Below are 18012 nucleotides of genomic sequence, written 5' to 3'. Positions count from 1 at the left end.
TATATGTAATAATGATTATAATAGGCCAAATTGAAAAACTTTCAAAATAAATATAGAAAGTTCTAATCAGTAATGTGTAATGGACTAAAATCAATCAACTTACCTAAAACAAAAATGGAAATGGCCTTTTGAAAATATGCACTAAACCACACTATAAAATTAATAGAATTGATTGATTAAATCTTACTTACACATATTTTTTCAAATCATTTCATTCTTTTCATTTACTTTTATTTACAAGAATTTATGGATGGAAATGGAGTTAGCGAAGCTATGTCCAAACGAACTAAGATTAATGTCCAAATCGATCCTATTGAAATATCTTTCAGGTATTTTATATAATATTTTTTTGTAATAATATACTTTTTTAAACAAAATATTAAGTACTAATATAACTAATTATGTATGTTATGATTTTTTTTCTTTTTTATACATTCACGACAACACAATATTATTTGAGCACAAAAAAAATCAATCATAAAAAAAGAAGAAATCAAAGCACCAGAGGTAAAGTTCATTACTTAATTTGTCGTTTTTTATTGTTATTTGGGGACTCGTATTAAAATTTTCTTTTGTTAAAATATAATAAATTAATTTTTTTCTATTTTTTATCCCTTCATTTTGTATTGTGATATTAAAATAATTTCATGTCTTTAACAGGTCAATAATAAAAAAATATGAAAAAATGGATACACAACTCAAGCAAATGGAAGAAACTGTTAATAATCTTTAAAAGATGTATTCTATCAATCAACCAAAATTTTCTATTGATTTACCTCAATCTATAATGCCTTTCTTCCCCCTTATACCGTCAAATTTTTATGGTCCTTTTACAGGATTTACTCAAACCTCATCTCCATGTACACCTCCTTCGATTCATATGCATATGTCTCTATATCCTCCTGCCTTTACATTCTATATTCCCGACACACCACTAACCGATGCTATTATGGGAAAACTCAAGTCTCCCGTAGACAAAAATGCTAAAACAATAGTCAAGAAGACTAATACTAATGCTGGGCGTAAAAAAAGAATTACCATGCAAAGGTTCAGTTTCAGTTGGAAAAAAACTCAATTCTCCAAATTCGTCACCAACTGAAATTTCAAAGTCTTTGTTGGATAAAGGTTCTCCAAATGAATATTCCATCAACTATAACACTTTACCGAACTTAAATTTGCGCCGGAACGATTTTGGAATTGAAGCACTATTTGTAAGTTACAATTTTTTCTTTTTTTTAAGTGAATTTTTTGAAGATTTTAAATTTGCTTGTATTCTAAAATTTTAGTTTATAAGAATTTTGTAATTTATTTTTATGTATTAGTTCAATTACAGTGGCTTCCAGTTGTATTTAGACCACTTGCTATAATGGAATTAAATGAGACAGACATATAAGTGGCCACATATATATTTGGATCTGACAAAGAAGATGAAATTAATAGGTAGATATAATATCAACCATATATATAATTTATATTTTTTTAGTGTTTTATAACATTATATATAAGACTTTAAATAATTACATTTTTTTATTACAAAAAAAAAAGATTATGACAGACATGAAATTTTAGCAAGAGATTTCAAGTTTGATGCAAATAGAGACAGTTTTTTCAACTTAATTCTCAAGGGATGGATTGATGAAAATGTAAGTATTTTTTTTCTTAATTATCACTTTTTTTAAAGAAAATAAATATAATTATATTAATTTTCATGTTTTATTGTCTAAAAAAATGAGCCAATTGAATCTGATATTTTTCTATTTAGATACTATGTGTGTATGCTCATATGCTAACTAATGAAGAAAGGTTAGATTTGGGGTGTCTAAGATATTGGTATATGCCTACTGAATTTTCTGTAAGTAATTCATTATTAATTACATGTAATTAACTTATTTTATTTTTATATATTATGTTACACATTGTTAATGTATATTTTTATTATTGTTTAAAAACTTGCACTCATGAAAAAAAATTCTCCTTTCAAAATGATAGTACAGTATCAAAAATATTTTATGAAAAAGGTAGAAACTCTTCATAAGGTACAAATACTTTAACTTGAACTAAATATAATCTCAATATTCAATACTTATTTTTATTAAAATTTATTTAACTTAATTTTTTATTTAGATATTTGTGCCTGTCAATGAAGACAACATCTATTGGTATCTTGTTGTGTTTGATATGCACGAACGTCAGATAATTTGGTTGAACTCTAAGCCAAATTATGAAAAAATGAGAGAAATGATTTTAATATTAGGAAGCTGTTAGTTATTTAAATTTACAATGTTAACATCTATGATTCATATGTAAGCTTTTGTATAGGAGTAGTGTTTAACTAATTTAACTTAACCAATTAACAGGCTATGTACATTGAAGAGATGCTTCAAGATGACTCATTTTATGATCTTGAAATCACTGCTAGACCTAAAGTTTCTCGTTTCGCTGATCCAAAGCATATAGAAACATGAGAACAAAAAATTGACTCGTAATGATCACGTCTTATCTCTATTTTATTTCTCTTAATATTATGTTGTATACTTTTTTATATGTGATTTTTTTACACTATTAAAATAGTAATGATTGTGGAATTTGGGTAGCAACTTAGATGAAAGATTGTGCTAAAAATGACAATTATTCCATCAAGGTACACACACTTTAATATTATTAAATAATTATTAATTAGTTTTAAATTCATGACTTATTACTTATTATTTTATATTTCAATTTTAGATTGACGACACAACAAGAATGCGTATTACTCTTGATTTAGTTATCAAACCATATAATACAAATTAAGGAATCATTTTGAAAGTTTCAGAAAAGAATTACAAGAAGTTTGAAGAGAAAAATAAGAATTTAGTTAAAAAGTAATTTTATTTGAATTTAAATTTTTTGGAACAATGTGATAGAATTATTGAGATTGTTATGTGTAGTTTTTAATATCTGTTTTTGGAGTTTGAAGTTAAGTTTCATTACTTTTATATTTTGCAAATTTTTAATAAATATTTTTTTTTAGAAATTAAATGCTTAATTTGAGTATTATTTTTCATGAGCCATGACTTATTAATACATTTACGATTTTAATTTTATGATAAATTCATGCATGTGAATAAATTCAATTTAATTAATGGCTCAAAATCATGATGGATTTATGGGTGAATGCATCAATTGAATGAATGACTTATTAAATAAATGCATCAATTGAATGAATCGACTGAAAGTAAAATTAGTATTTGTCTGTACAGTACTAAAAAGAAAAAGGTTAATTTTGCTAACTCTTTCTCCTTTTTATTTGGGTGTGATTTGTAAATTGACAATGGAGATATGATGGATTGAAACCAATAACATCTCTGCACAACTCATGATAATCAAAGAAAAAATACACTTAAACTAAACAGAAAATATTTTAAATGCCTATAGACATGAGACAAGAGACAATCATACATATACTGCAATTAATCAATAAAATTTGTTCCATAAAAAAATCAATAAAATAAAACTGACGGTTTGAATGTGCAAGAGACAAGCCAAATAACCAAAATAAATGAAATTCATTATTTTGAATAGGGGTGTGGAAGTTGGAGAATGCCGCTATGCTGGTGGATCAGAGGCGGCAAACACAGGGTCACGGAGGCTTAGAACGTGAGAGACAGCGACGACACTGCAGTTGGAGGCGGAAATAGGGAGCGCTAACGACGGGCGATAGAGATGAAGATCGAGAATGCCTGTGAGATAGAAGGGATCTGGCGGTGTCGGTGAGCGGTGGTGAACGGCGGCGGTGAACGGCGATGTTGGAGAGGTTCAGATCGGAAAGGTTGGGTGTTCAGGAGTCTAACTTAGAACAAAAAAATAATTAGTGAGTGTTTTGGGAAGAAGGCAATGCTCATGGGAAAGGGAAGAAATTTTTTATTTTAATTTTGTATTAATTTTAATAAACAAAAATATTTAACCATAATTAATCATATATGATTAAAGTATATACGTATTTGTATTTGTATACAAATAATAATTAATACACTTTTAAAATACATTAAATTTTAAGATTTTAAAATTTTTTAATTATTAATTGACTAGGATTAATGATATCACATGTCTATATTATATTGGTCCACATATACAAAATATGAATTTTATCACAAATATTAGGGTATGAGAGCAATCACCAAGCAGTTTTAGTCATTGTCTTAGATAATGAAGTTATTATTCTTTTCTTAACTTATTAATTAATGGCTTTAGTAGAGAATTAGAGATCTCAAAGAAATCCCTTATCCACGCAGCATTCAATTGCATCCTTAAACATATCCTCGATGCTATTCTTGAACTCAAATCCAGCATCTATGAGTTTGTTTGAGATTAGACGTGGTAGCTTGAACCCCTTAATTTCCTTCAGCTCACTGTACAACCAAATTACATCAAATGTATTAGTTTAACAATATCATTTTATTTTATTTCTGTATCTATCATGATCACCTATAAAAATAAATTTGATTAAATGACATTGTTAATCAAATGATTTTACGTACATTATCAGTATATATTAAAATTAAACTATTAATAATAATAATATAGCATTCTGAAATAGCATTCTAAAAGTTTTTAAATGTCTTTCTAAATATTTAAAATTTATCATTTTTAATTTTTGACGTTTTAATATATATATATATATATATATATATATATATATATATATATATATATATATATATATATATATATATAGTGAACTCACTGTGTTGCTGGTATTTCAAATTCTGGGTACATGGCTGAAAGAATTTTAGCCATTTCTTGAATATCTATGGAAAATGGTGAGCAAATATATCTCCCTTTAGGGTTAGGGTGCTCAAGCAAGAATATATGTGCTCTAACTACATCATCAACATGCGCCATGTGGAAACGTGTAATCCCAATTTTATCCTTCTTACCTGCAAATTAAATAACATTAATTAGTTTCTTTCAATAAGAACTTTGTACGTATTATAAGGAACTTATTAGCTTAAAGTACTATTAATTCATCTATATTTAACAAAAAATCTAAGAAACCAATTATAATATAAATAAGTCAATTTGAATTAATTTTTTTATTTTTAATTTTAAAATTCAAAAAATTAAGATAATAGGAGTTTTTTTTATAATAAACCTATTTTTTAATTAATTAACTCTAGTTAGCTACACTCTTAGTTAATTCTGTAACAAAACTCATTAATTATTAGAAAAAAAAAACGGAAAAAACAGTAGTATAATATTCCATGCTTAAAATATATGCTTGATTCTTAGAGAAAACTTTTGCTAGTTGTTATAAGACAAGGATTCTTAAAGAAAGAAACTAAAAAGAAAAGGTCGAAGGGGATATAATACAAAAGGCAAAGAAAACGCCACTCTAAACCATACAAACACCACTGTAACCGAGCATATAGCAACAATGAACAGAAAAATTCAAATTAAACATAGAACCAAAAAAAAAATCATCTAACCAAATAATACCATTATTGCATACCTAGCTCATAACTATAAAATACAATTACAATCATATTAAGTGTGTATTAAAATTAATGACTAAAATTAATTATTAATATAGAATATATATTAAAATATAAAATACACAGAAAAATAAATTTAATTATACATATAAACATATAAATACATAATAATTGATTTGATAACTAATTTTTCATGTTGACATAGTATTTTTTAATATAACTATAAACTATTACCACAATTAAGTGAGGGTGATCATATGATGGACCTTTAAATAATTAAAATAAAACTATTTGGGAAACAAATTAAATAAATTGAGCCAAATAATACCACTGTTACATATATATACCTAGCTCATAATTATAAAATAAAAAATAATAGAAAATCAGTAAAATTTATTATTTTAGTTAATAATTAATTAATAATATTTAAAAGTATAAATTAAAAATATGCTGTTAAATTATTAAATTAAAAAAAATTACATTAATAAAATATAACTATCACCATAACTAAGTGAGGGCGATATGATGGACCTTCAATTCAAATAATTAACATCAAACTAAATTTGGGAAACAAATTAAACAAACTTCATATATGTAAATAATAATATATTTTATCTATTATCTATTATTTATTATTAGTCCATCAAACCACATTTTAGTATCTTTTATGGATATATACTTCATCTTCTATGATCAAAACATCAATTTGTATATACCGAGAAAAATAACTGTTTATACTCATAAATTTTACAAGAAAAAGTATAAGGGATTAACATATGATTTGTCAATTTATTGTCAATAATAATTAGGGGCCTGCTATACATACAAGTCTTTTTGACTTACAAGTCTTACAAATTGCTATATATACGGGCCTTTTAATGCGTTATTCAACCGTTTTCTTCTTCTTCCTCCTCTTCCTCTTTCTCTTCCTCTCCCTCTCCCCCTCCAAAAACCCGTCCTCAGTTCGGATTGTAGGCTGCAATCCGCCTGCATGAAGCTGGCCCCACCCTAGACACTCTAAGATCCTTTTTCAAACCTGCTCCTGCAATCCGCCTGCATGAAGCTAGAATCGCTAGTAATCGCCGGTCAGCCATACGACGGTGAATTCGTTCCCGAGCCTTGTACACACCGCCCGTCACACTATGGGAGCTGGCCATGCCCGAAATCGTTACCTTAACCGTAAGGAGGGGGATGCCGAAGGCCTAGTGACTGGAGTGAAGTTGTAACAAGGTACTTCAGAAATACACCCAAACGATTACAGAAATACACCCAAACGATTATAGAAATACACCCAAATAGTTACAGAAATTCACCTAAACGATTATAGAAATACACCCAAAAGATTACAGAAATACACCCAAAGGATTACAAAACTACACCAAAGGATTTCAGAAATACACCCAAAATTCGTTGAAGTACACCTTATGCATAATTCAGAACTCTTTCTCTTTCTCCTCTTCATCTTCTGCTGCTTCTTCTTCTTCAAAAACGATTTCAGAGCTTGATGTCAAAAAACAATGGAAATCGAGAATAACGAAGAAAGAAAACAGAGAGAAAAGCACGTAAACGAAGAAGAAGAGGAAGACGAGGAAGAAGAACGTGCAGTAAGAAGAAGAAGAAGAACGAGAAAGAGAAGGCAAGAAACGAAAGAAAAGGAGAAGAAGAAGAGTAAAAGGAAGAAGAACGTGTAGCAAGAAGAAGGAGGAGGAGAAAGAGAAGGCAAGAAACGAAAGAAAAGAAGAAGAAGAAGACGAAGAGGAAGAAGAACGGTTCGAAGCGCGTTTTGAGCGTTAGTTTTAATTGGACTTGTAAGGCTTAAAAGCCTTAATCGCTTATATGTGAAGAATTTCACTAATAATTATTATATTTTAAATACATATATAAAAAGACATATATAAAATATATCTATAAAAATATTTTTATTAAACACATTCATAAAAAAATATTTTTATTAGACACTTCTACAAAGATATTCTCATTAAACATAATTATAAATAAAAGTAGACAAAAATTGATAAAAATACTATTAATAACATAATAAAATTGATTTTATAAATACTAACAAAAGTACTTAACAAAATAAAAACTAATATTATATTCATAATAAAATAAATTTTGTGTGATAAAAATAATAAACTTTTAATTTTTTTCTTTTAGTAAAATTTTTTTAATTCATCTCACCTTTTATCTTCAACTTCAAACCTACCATCAAAATAATAGTGGCAATCCCAAATGCAATGGCGACTGCACTGGAGCCCTTCGCCTCTGCCGCAGACGACGAGGAACCCTGTCGATCCCTTCAAATCTGCCCGAACCCTTCCACTCCCGCCTCCATCGCCCACATTAAGAAAACTCCAAAACCATAAAAATGCTTCAGAGGCTTTTCAGCATTGGGTCTCTCCGCACTCGTCCTCTTCCAGGTGGAATTCAATCAAGTCACCAAAGTCGAATGTCTTCGCGCTCCAAAACATTCCGATCTGCGACGTCGTGGACAGTAGCAGGATGAAGAAGCAAAGCGAGGGCGGCCGCTGAAGAACGAGAATTCGATGGCGATTGTAATAGTAGCATCCACCGAAGAAGAAGGAAGAGGATGAGGGTTTTGTTGACCCGATTTTAGAAGAGGTGAAGAAGAGGACGGTGGGATTAGAGAATGAGACTCAGGTTGTTGAGTTCTTTAAGGGTTTGAAGGGAGAATGGAATAGTCAAAGGAAGAAGAAGATGACTATATGGAGGCAAGTGAGCTTGGTTCTTTTTTACTGGCTGGGTGGAAGATCTTGCTCTCTGAAGAAGAGAGTCGGTCATGCTTGCATTGTTTGTCGCCATTAATAAGATGGTAATGGAAGGATATGAAAGTTCGAGATTTGGGAAAGAAGATAGTGGTAGGGTTGAGGTTGAAGATAGATGATGAGAAAATTTTAAAATTCTTTTCTGCAGTTCAATTTGATTTTCAACCTAACCGAATCGAACGGATTCACATAAAAACCCTAACAAAACCAACACCCTAGGCCCCAAATAACCTAGCGCCACCCTCTCTCACTCTGACTCTCACTCTCAGCGTTGAACTCCTTCCTCTTTCCACCTTTCACATTCCAACTTCCACTCTCTCTCATTATTTGTTGCTGGTTGTTGTTCAATGTATTTGTTTTTTATCTTTTTGAAATTGCTAATAATTTTATTTTGTTGTGTTTCAGCTTCTGTTTTTTAATTATTTGTTCAGTGTATTTATTGTTGATTTTTTGAAATTATAATAATTTTATTTTGTTGTATTTCTGCTTATCTATTCAACTTATTTTATTTAATTTATAGATTGGTAGTTATTATGAGTTCTCTCTTATTCATGAGATATGTCAAATTGAGCAATAAAAAAATAGAATGGAATAACGAGTAAAATTTCATTGCGTTATGATTTTAGTTTATAGATTTGTTCAATAATTGATACTTTTGCTTGAACAACAACATTTTATATTGCAGGGAATTCTTTATTGTTCATGTTATTTTTGTATCTGTTGTATCTTTTTATCTCCTCATGAGATCAGATTTCTTCAGTGACGATTAACGTGAAGAGCTAATTGTTTATATATCTTTTACTTTCTCAAATTCTATTATGACAAAAGTTAATTAAGTCTATGTAATTTATGTAATGACATATTGCATGTAACGGAGGTAATAAAATATGTGGACTTATGATAATTATTACTGTTACTTTGCTGCATACAACATATTTAAATATATTTTTCTATGCTTTAATTTGTATTTAGCTTCCTTTTTTGTTACTGAATATCTCTTTCTCATAATCTTCTTAGTAATGTTATGTTTTAGGAGTTATTACTATGTTGAATTGTTCAATTAGTTTGTTTGCTAATATATTCTTCCTTTTCTTTCCTATATTTATGTAGGTTATTTTCTAACAGATTTGGCAATGATTCTTTGGTATTATCCAGCTTTGATTAGGTATGGAATATGTATTTTGACAACATAAGTTGTTTCACTATTGATGATGTATTACATGGAGAGGTGGAAAAAAATTTCGGTCTCTTAATACATAATTATATATATAAATAATTTTTTATTATTAAAAAAATTATGAAATATTTTAAATTTATTATATTTAATTATAAATAGTTTTGTATATTTTAAATACTTTAAAATTTAAATTTTTTTATAAATATTAAATATCACATATTACATATAAAAATATTTATTAAAAATAATTTTTTTAAATAATATTTTTATTTTTATAAAAAAAAAATTAACTAGTCTTTTAACAGGTTTTAGACTAAGTCAAATTGAACAACAGGTCAAGTTTAGTACTTTAAAAAAAAACCTATAACAAGTTGCAAGTCAGATTCAGGCCAATTAATTACATGACAGGCCAAGCCTGTTAAAAACAAATCCTAACTAATTGCATATATAGGTACTTAGATGTATCTTGTCTCCAATTCCAAAATTTACATTTAGTTTGGTTTGAATAAATTAATTGAGAAAACCAAACAAAGTGAACCAAACTAAATCAATTAAAGTATAATTTAGTTCAATTGATTTCAATATAAAAATCTAATCAAACTAAACCGAAATTATAATAAACAATTTGATTAAATAGCTTTTTTCTAAATAACCGAATTAAATCACACCGCAAATACCTAAGTATCAACGTATCAAAATTAGTAAGTATAAGTATTAAATATATTTACCTAACACCAAAACAAGTCCTTTCTCAACCGAATCAGGAAGCTTTGGAGAGATGAATGGTCCAACAATAAGAGGAGCAACCAAAGACACAACTTCCAAATAATTGTTTTCTCCAAACTGAAGCATAGCTTTCTCCGTCAATGTCTTTGAAACCGCATAGGACCAACAAAACGGCTTGAATTTCCTAAGAAACTCCACGTCACTCCAACTACTCTCATCAAAACCATCCTCCTCCTCCTCCTCAGATTCTTCTTTGCAGCAAACAGCTGAGCCACTTGAAGTGTAAACCACCCTCTTCACTGTCTTTGAATTCTTGCATGCTTTTAGGATCCCTAAGGCTCCATCAATGCTTCTCTTTGTCACTGTTTCTTCGGCCTCCTTCACTGCAAAGTCTATTGGTGATGCCACGTGGAATACCCCCATGCAACCTTCAATTGCTTCGTTGAAACTCTCTGGCTTGCTTAAATCTGCATTGAACACTTTTAGCTTTTCTGATGCTTTTGACAGCTTTGTGAGGAAGCTTATGTCTCTCTTCTTTTCTGCATGTGCCCACAGTCTTGTTAGAGATATAAATTCATGGGATGTTAACTCATTTTTAATATATATTTTATAATAATAATTAATTTTATAACTAATTTTAATATATATATATATATATATATATATATATATGTAATATCACTGTATAATTACTGATATATATTTTTTAATAAATTTAGAAAATTAATTTTTCTTAAACAAAATCAACTCATTTTTTAAATATTTTATTTATTTTAAATTATAAATTTTTTATTTTAATTTTAAATTATAAATCTAAATCATAAAATTAATTAACGTTGGTTAACTAAAAATTATTTTCTATACTTTTTTATTGTTTATCAAATAAATTGATATTTTTAAATAAATAATTTTATGATAACATCATATTATAAAGTACAATTAAGACAAAAATAAATAAATAAATAAAGTACAACTAGCATTGGTGCATCTACACATATGTTGTTGCGATGGAATTGTTTCTGTTCGATCTCTTTATAAAATCTTAAACTGATGTTTGGTAATTAATTAGAGAAATTTAAATTACTATATAAATATAATATGTCATATATATTATATATTATATATATATCATGAAAATTAATTGAAAGGTTACTTACTTGGATCAAATCTAACAGTGGTGTTAACAGTGTAACCATCCTCAAGGAGTGTTTTGACGAGCCATGAACCAAGAAAACCTGTGCCTCCAGTGACACAAACTTTACCCTTATTATTTGCATGTGCCATTTGGACACTATACTCTCCCTGTGGCAGAGTCTTTAATTTGATTTCTCCTTCACTCTTTGTGCTCTATGTTAGTTGTCCTTGATGGGCATGTATTTATAGTGTGGCCTGCCGTTTAATTTGAAGTAATTGAGAATATTCTCATTTTATGTAAAAGATATAACCTTATTTTTATTAAAATTATACTCAAATAAATCTCCAATAATTTTTGCATCACAATTTCGTTTCCGATTAAATTTTATTATACTTTGAGGTTCTTAAATTTATTTTCGTAAGATAAATAGTTAAATAAGTCTCTCTATTAGTCAGAATCATTAACTACTGACAGAAAAATCCTAACTACATGACTATTAAGTGAGTGATGTGGTTTTTCAATGCCACATGTTAATAGCAGGACAAAGATTCATAATAAAATGTGACAAATATATTTTACTAAGAAAAATAAGTCACTAACAGATGCCTCCTGAATAAAATCTATTTGTTTAAACGATACAAATAATTTAGAAACCAATCTATATTGTAGTATATATGATTTGTTTAGATGTATTTATTTTCACTACAACATTTTTTATCTATTGCAACATATACTATAAGTAACACTTAAAAAGTGTTGTTTAAAATGATAAAAAACAATGTTTAATATTTGTTGCAATGAAATATTGCTATTGCAATACTTTTTTAACTAACACTACATAAGTGTTCCCTTTGATTAGATAGAGAACACATGAAAGGTGTTGTTTCAGCAAAATACACATGCAACGCTTATCATGTACATAAATTACACTTTTCTAAAATTGCTTTAAAATTTTTAATAAGCTTCTCATTATAAGTGTTGTCTAAAATATATAAATGTATTTTTTCTTTTAAATTTCAATTTTTCCTCTAAATATATCAATAGGAAACCAACTGATTCAAACACAGAAACTTTCGTTCATTTATAATCTTCACATTCCTAACAAAATGTTGAAACAAAATGCTACTGGTAACCTAACCCCTAAATTGATGAAATTCGTGGTTCCTTTTCTACTTGCGAAGAAGCATTCCCTCTCTCTTTGCGTTCCTCCCTACTCGCCTTGTTATGCTCTCTTCGTGTTACCTCGTGTTCCTCTCTTTTTCTGTTCTTTGCACTGTGTCGGTTACTTCTTTCTGCATTTTGCCGAAAAATTGCATAGTACAAGATCTGGTTTCGTTCTGCGTTTGATCTGCTGCCAAACTTGTTTCTTTTCATTAGGTGCGCACTTCAATTCTTCCCTTTCCTACTCTAATTGCTCAATTGTGTGTGTGTGATTTTTTCAAGAAAAAGGAAATTGTGTGTGTCTATTTGCTGTTTTCTGAGCTATTTGCTGTTTTGAGCTTCTCTAGGTTTTGCTTGCCGTTCATCTCTGGTCTCTTCCAATTTGCCGGTGTTCTTCTGCTAGGGTTCATCACCGCTGATCATTGTTCAGGTACTCATGATTCTGCCTCTGTTTTTCTTTTCTATTTTTGTGTTTTGAATCCTAATTTTTTAGATTAGCAATTATTCTGGAAAATTTTAGTTATGAAAAGTTCTTCTCCTTTTAATCTTCTTCGCCAGTTTTTGCTTCATCGGCACCTTCGCTTCACTCTTGCGCCACCTCAGCATCGAGCGTGGTGCACTGCTGCCACACCGGCTACAAACCCGTACCACCTGTGGAAGGAGAAGGAAGAGGAGATTTTGAGGGACATTGAGCCTGTGGTTATACTAACCAAAGATATTCTTCACTCTCGAAGGTAACTAAGTAACTAACTAAGCTTGTTATTCAGCTTTGCGCTCTTTCTGTTTGTTATATTGTCTCAGTCATTGGTTACTCTTTCTTCTATCTTTTGCTTTTCTCCAAGTACAAATAAGTAGTTTTGTTGTGATTAAGTTCCTTTAGAGTGTGTTGCAAGCTGCATTTTAGAGGGTAAAATGCATCATTTGGGTGCTATGTTATATCACTTTAATATTATAAAATATATAATTAACTTCCTGATAAGTAAAGTAACAAGTCTTCTAAAGGAACTGTACAAATTTGTATTCTCCCGTTTCAAACACAAATCAGACTTATAAATGGATTAAATAAGCTGAACCTTTCTAAATGATGATATGATACACACAACTCAACTCAACTCAACTCAAATGCTTACACTAACTATGAAAAACAGAGACGTCTTCAGCATCGTCGGCTGTGTCTCCGTCTTCGTGTCTGTGTCTTACTTCAAGACATTGCTCGTTATTGTTAGTTGGAGAGATGAGAATGATTAGATAGCTTGCTATTATACTGATAATGTGAAAGAATGTAAAAGGAGGAGGAACAGATTCAGATGGGTGTGTGTCTGGCCAATTATATTATTAAGTGTGGCTTGTGGGGTATCACATATATAGTTTCTACTTTCTGCACAACAATTTAAAATAAAAATATCTAGGGACCTAATGTGACTCTATATATTATTCATTTTCACATTACTTTTTTTTTAAATCTTCAAATCTGTGCTGAAAGTTTCTACTTTATTGTTAGTTTCATTAAAAATGCAATCTAAGAAACATGTACACTATACTCATCTATGAAGCTTTAATTATCCAAAGAAAAAGTAAGATTCAAACTCCCTTTTCCATATTCCTCTTCGTTTCTCTTTCTCTTCCCCAGTTGGATTTTTGTTTTATTTGAAAAACTATGAAATTTCTAAAACCTATCTTGTCTAGCAATCTTGCATAATTAACTTCCTTAATAATTTTTTTTCATTCTTTTTTTCTGGACCAATTCCTTAATAAATTGATGGAGTTGAATGATTGCATTTATGATTTATCAATCAGATTCAATAATATATATAGAAATTCAAAGATATGCTATTTTGATTAGGTAGTACAGTAGATATATGCTTGTGCCATGCTTGCAAAAGAGTTCATGTTGAAAAATCTTAAAAGGAAAGAGGTTAAATTATTCAATATAATTATTTTGAATGTGAATCGTTGGGGTATAGGAGCATGCCTTTATATAATAGTCTATTTCAAATATTCGAGAGAAATTCAAGCACAAATCTAAATGCTAAGTAGACTAAGAAATTCAGATTTCTACATATTGTTCATTCCAGATCCAAATCTGTTTATATCCCTCTGGTTCATACTGATGAATGGTTTCGGATTCCTTCTTAGGCGTATTTCAAATAATAATATAATTGACTCCATTCCTTCTTCCCTCGGTGACTTGGAACATCTTCTAAAGCTGTGAGTACTGTGGCAAGTTTCTTGTTATTTATTTGTTTTTCGAATCTGGCAGTTTCTCTTTTATTTACGGCTATTATTTGATTTTTATAGGAACCTGAGCAGAAATCATATAACAGGATTTATTCCAGCAGAATTTGCTAATCTTAGAAGTGTTATGGACATGCAAGTCATTTGTCTTTTTTTTCCTTATGAATCTGTTTGTTAATTGGTTTTTGTCATTCTATGTTGCAGTGATTTGTCAAATAATCAACTCTCTGGCTTGATTCCTCAAGAACTTAGTCAGCTTCAGAATATGGTGTCATTGTAAGTTCAGATGCTGGAAATTAATAACTTGTTATCTGTATTAGAACACAAATTTTCGTTGATGATGTTAGACTCTTGGAGTGTTAAATGGTAAAATTTCAATCTGGAAATCTTCATTCCAGATCCAATTACAAGATATTGTACTGACTACTAGTAATTTCTATTAAGTTCCTTGTTAATTCTGTTTCTATTTCTACAGAAATTTTCTGCTCTGTTAATTCTTTGGCTTGCATATTAGAGTCTTGGTGTAGTTTATGGAGATTTGGGAACTTCCGCTTTGTATGTTTTCTAAAATACTTTTCCTCATGAATTGCTTCCTTATGAATAATAATCAAGCGATGCTTTAATGCCATTATCATGAATCTTTGATTGACAGATGTATAAGGTTGTAGTGGGGATTTTATTGAAGTGAGTAGCTAAAGTCTCCTTAAAAAGAAGTCTCATCTTTGTTAATCCCAAGATGCATAGGCATAAGGCATGTGCCTTTGACATTATTGGACTCATCATCATATAGTCAAGGATTTACAGCGCACCTCCTAAGTTAAAGTGCATTGAATTCATCGTTTAATTAACATACACTAATAATTTTTTATCATCTGAAATTTTCCAATTTCATATGGCTTAGCTGCAGTTTTGTGAAAATATATAGCTACTGTTTCGAATTTTTTAACCTTTTTATTGAAGTTTTTAATGGAAATTAGAGACATGTTTTATACTTTTAACTAACTGTGATCTTTTTTATTATAGTTTTTCTTTCCGAAGAGAATCAAGACTAAGAGACAAGCTTTTTTTGTTGAAATACTTGATCAAATTTATTATGTGGTTTCAATTAAATATTTTCCTTTTCTTTTGTCTCATATAGAGTGTGTGTCAACTTTTCAAGTATGGCCCTCAAAGGGAACAGAATGTTGTAGCGCTTTTCAAGTATGGCCTGGGATTAAATTTTCTTTCATGAGAAGTTTTCATTGCATTACATAGTCATAATAAATAGGCTCTGAAAGTCACAAATAATAGAGAAGGTGATGTGAGTGTGACTTCTTACCAGTGAACTTTGTTTTGCAGAAACACACAACACAGCAGAAGATGGAAGCAAAAGTGAACTTGTGAAGTAAAAAAAATTTCTTTTTTATTTTTATTTTTGTTTGGGTATCAAAAGATGGCAGCCTGAATAAACAACGAGGGATGGAGAGACATTATATTAAGGTAACAATCGATGTTATAATGACTTGAATAACCTTCGCATAACATTTTCTTTTTCTTTTGATGACACCTTTGCATCAGAATTGTTATACTTTTTTGCATTGATTGTGTCTCTAAATATATCTCTTTTGTTTCAATGGAATCCTATTGTCCTATACCTTAGCCACATTAGAAGGAGTTTTTTAGACTTATTTATTGCTTTTGTATATATAATATTTAATATTATAAAGAAATTTTTATTATTATAATTTTTCAGTTTTAATAATAAGTTGCTTATTTTTTGTTGTATATTATTTGCAGATTTAGCATATGGGACAAGTCAAGCATGGATATAAAATATGCAAGTAGATTGGTATTTTTTTAATAAATATTAATTACTATTTTGTTATAACAATTATTGTTAGACAAGAATTTTATTATTTTGTTGAGAATTATTGATGAACATATATTTGAAATACTAATTGAACTTTTTAATATCTATTTTAATTAGAATTTTATTATTAGTTATTTTGTCTCTTTTATAATTTTTTCTTATTGTGCACAAATTTATTTATTAATTAAAATAATTACACATATATGAACAAAAAATTTTATTATAAATTTTAATTTTGTTGTATTTTTATTAGGAAAGTAATTTTTTTTAATCAAAAAGGCAACTTTTTATTAGTTGTATATTTTGAATATTAGACAACACTTGTATGGTTGCATATCCAAAAGAAAAAGCAACACTGGTATAGGTTGTATATCCAAAAGAAAAGGCAACATTTGTATAGGTTGCATATTCAAAAGAAGAGGCAATGCTTTAAAAGGTTGCATATTCAAAACTAATAGGCAACACTTTAAAGTATTGCAAATTCCAACTTATAAGCAACATGTAAAAGAGTTGCATTTTATTGCAAATAGGCAACACTTTTTAGTAGTGGCTAAAATACGAGAGAAGAGACAACACTACAAAAGTGTTGTCTCAAACACACCTTTGAAGTGTTGTTGTTTTTCAACCAAAAGCAACACTTACCAAGTGTTGCTCTCAAAAGCGTTGCTTTTGAAACAAAAAAGTGTTGCCATGATCTAAGGCAACGGCTGCATATGCAACGCTGACCAAAAACATTGCCTTAGGCCCAAAAGTGTTGCCATTGATCAAAAGCAACTTTTTGTCAGCCTTTAGGCAACATTTTTTAAATGTTGCCTCAACCTGAAAATGTTGTAGTGTTTTTAGAGTAAAGTACCAACTCGGTTCCTATCTATTTGTGTGAATGACAACGGGATTTATTTTTGCCATTAAGGAATAACAGAAATTACTTATATATCTCATTAAGTTGCTGAGGTAGAAGGTTAAAGTGATGATAAAGTAGATGTTAGATGCTCACGTAACTTGTTAAAAAGGATGGGGCCTATCTATCCTGTTTTATGTGAACAGGAACGACGCCATTTTGCTACCCTTAGAAGACATTATTAGATGATTCTCGTCGTTTCTCTCCCTTTATTTCATGTTTAGAACCCTAAACCTCCATAAGCAATAGCAAAGAGCGTGGAAGTGGAAGAAATGGAGTGAACAATGAAATAGTATAATTTATTGTGATTCATGTTACAACCTCTGCTTGGGGAGCAATCTGTGAAAGTGAAATTTCATCCCCTTGTACCACTGGAGTCTCTCCCTTTGAAACTGATTTAGGTACTTTCTTCTTCTATATTTTTTACCTTTGTCTACAGTTATAAATAACATACAATTCACATAAAAATAATGATAAGATTATGGACACAACTTTGAGAGATATGACTATGAATCTGCTGACTACTGGATATCCATGATAGTACTACAGAATTAACATTTTGACTATTTTT

The 18012-nt window shown here is 29.3% G+C and overlaps 2 protein-coding genes across 14 annotated transcripts; one reads left to right on the top strand and one right to left on the bottom strand.

Annotated features, from left to right (window-relative positions):
- Positions 1–4233: 4233 nt before the first annotated feature.
- LOC112794396 (vestitone reductase-like) lies at positions 4234–11500 on the bottom strand. Its single transcript, XM_025836431.2, has 4 exons — positions 11321–11500; positions 10166–10702; positions 4727–4919; positions 4234–4391 (listed from the first exon to the last, which is right to left on the bottom strand). Exons 1-4 carry the CDS (start codon positions 11445–11447, stop codon positions 4250–4252), a joined length of 999 nt encoding a protein of 332 aa, XP_025692216.2. The 5' UTR covers positions 11448–11500; the 3' UTR covers positions 4234–4249.
- A 666-nt stretch (positions 11501–12166) lies between these two features.
- On the top strand, positions 12167–16677 carry LOC112797285 (uncharacterized). 13 transcript variants are annotated; one of them, XR_011881381.1, is made up of 8 exons: positions 12362–12675; positions 12807–12889; positions 13018–13193; positions 14596–14667; positions 14899–14970; positions 15833–15894; positions 16033–16173; positions 16471–16677. XR_011881381.1 is itself a non-coding variant. In XM_072235962.1 (4 exons), exons 1-3 carry the CDS (start codon positions 14486–14488, stop codon positions 16067–16069), a joined length of 291 nt encoding a protein of 96 aa, XP_072092063.1. In that variant the 5' UTR covers positions 14333–14485; the 3' UTR covers positions 16070–16173; positions 16471–16677. The 13 variants fall into 13 exon arrangements, 3 of the variants coding, with proteins under 3 accessions (XP_072092063.1, XP_072092062.1, XP_072092064.1); XR_011881382.1 differs by having other exon boundaries at positions 14758–14970; XR_011881383.1 differs by lacking the exon at positions 14596–14667 and having other exon boundaries at positions 12167–12675.
- Positions 16678–18012: the final 1335 nt, after the last annotated feature.

This window comes from Arachis hypogaea, chromosome 4, assembly GCF_003086295.3.
Source record: "Arachis hypogaea cultivar Tifrunner chromosome 4, arahy.Tifrunner.gnm2.J5K5, whole genome shotgun sequence".
NCBI lineage: Eukaryota > Viridiplantae > Streptophyta > Magnoliopsida > Fabales > Fabaceae > Arachis > Arachis hypogaea.
The sequence above is the reverse complement of the archived record's forward strand: the minus strand, read 5'-3'. Positions and strand labels throughout refer to the sequence as shown.

Excerpts from the sequence above, each read along its gene's own strand:
- LOC112797285 (XM_072235961.1), top strand. The coding sequence starts at position 14,486 with ATGCTAAGTAGACTAAGAAATTCAGATTTCTACATATTGTTCATTCCA. Across the intron at positions 14,668-14,898 it reads TTGGAACATCTTCTAAAGCT|TGATTTGTCAAATAATCAAC; the intron begins GTGAGTACTGTG and ends TCTATGTTGCAG. Across the intron at positions 14,971-15,832 it reads CTTCAGAATATGGTGTCATT|AGTGTGTGTCAACTTTTCAA; the intron begins GTAAGTTCAGAT and ends TGTCTCATATAG.
- LOC112794396 (XM_025836431.2), bottom strand. The coding sequence starts at position 11,447 with ATGGCACATGCAAATAATAAGGGTAAAGTTTGTGTCACTGGAGGCACA. Across the intron at positions 10,703-11,320 it reads CACTGTTAGATTTGATCCAA|AAAAGAAGAGAGACATAAGC; the intron begins GTAAGTAACCTT and ends GGGCACATGCAG. Across the intron at positions 4,392-4,726 it reads TTTGAAATACCAGCAACACA|TGAGCTGAAGGAAATTAAGG; the intron begins GTGAGTTCACTA and ends TTGGTTGTACAG.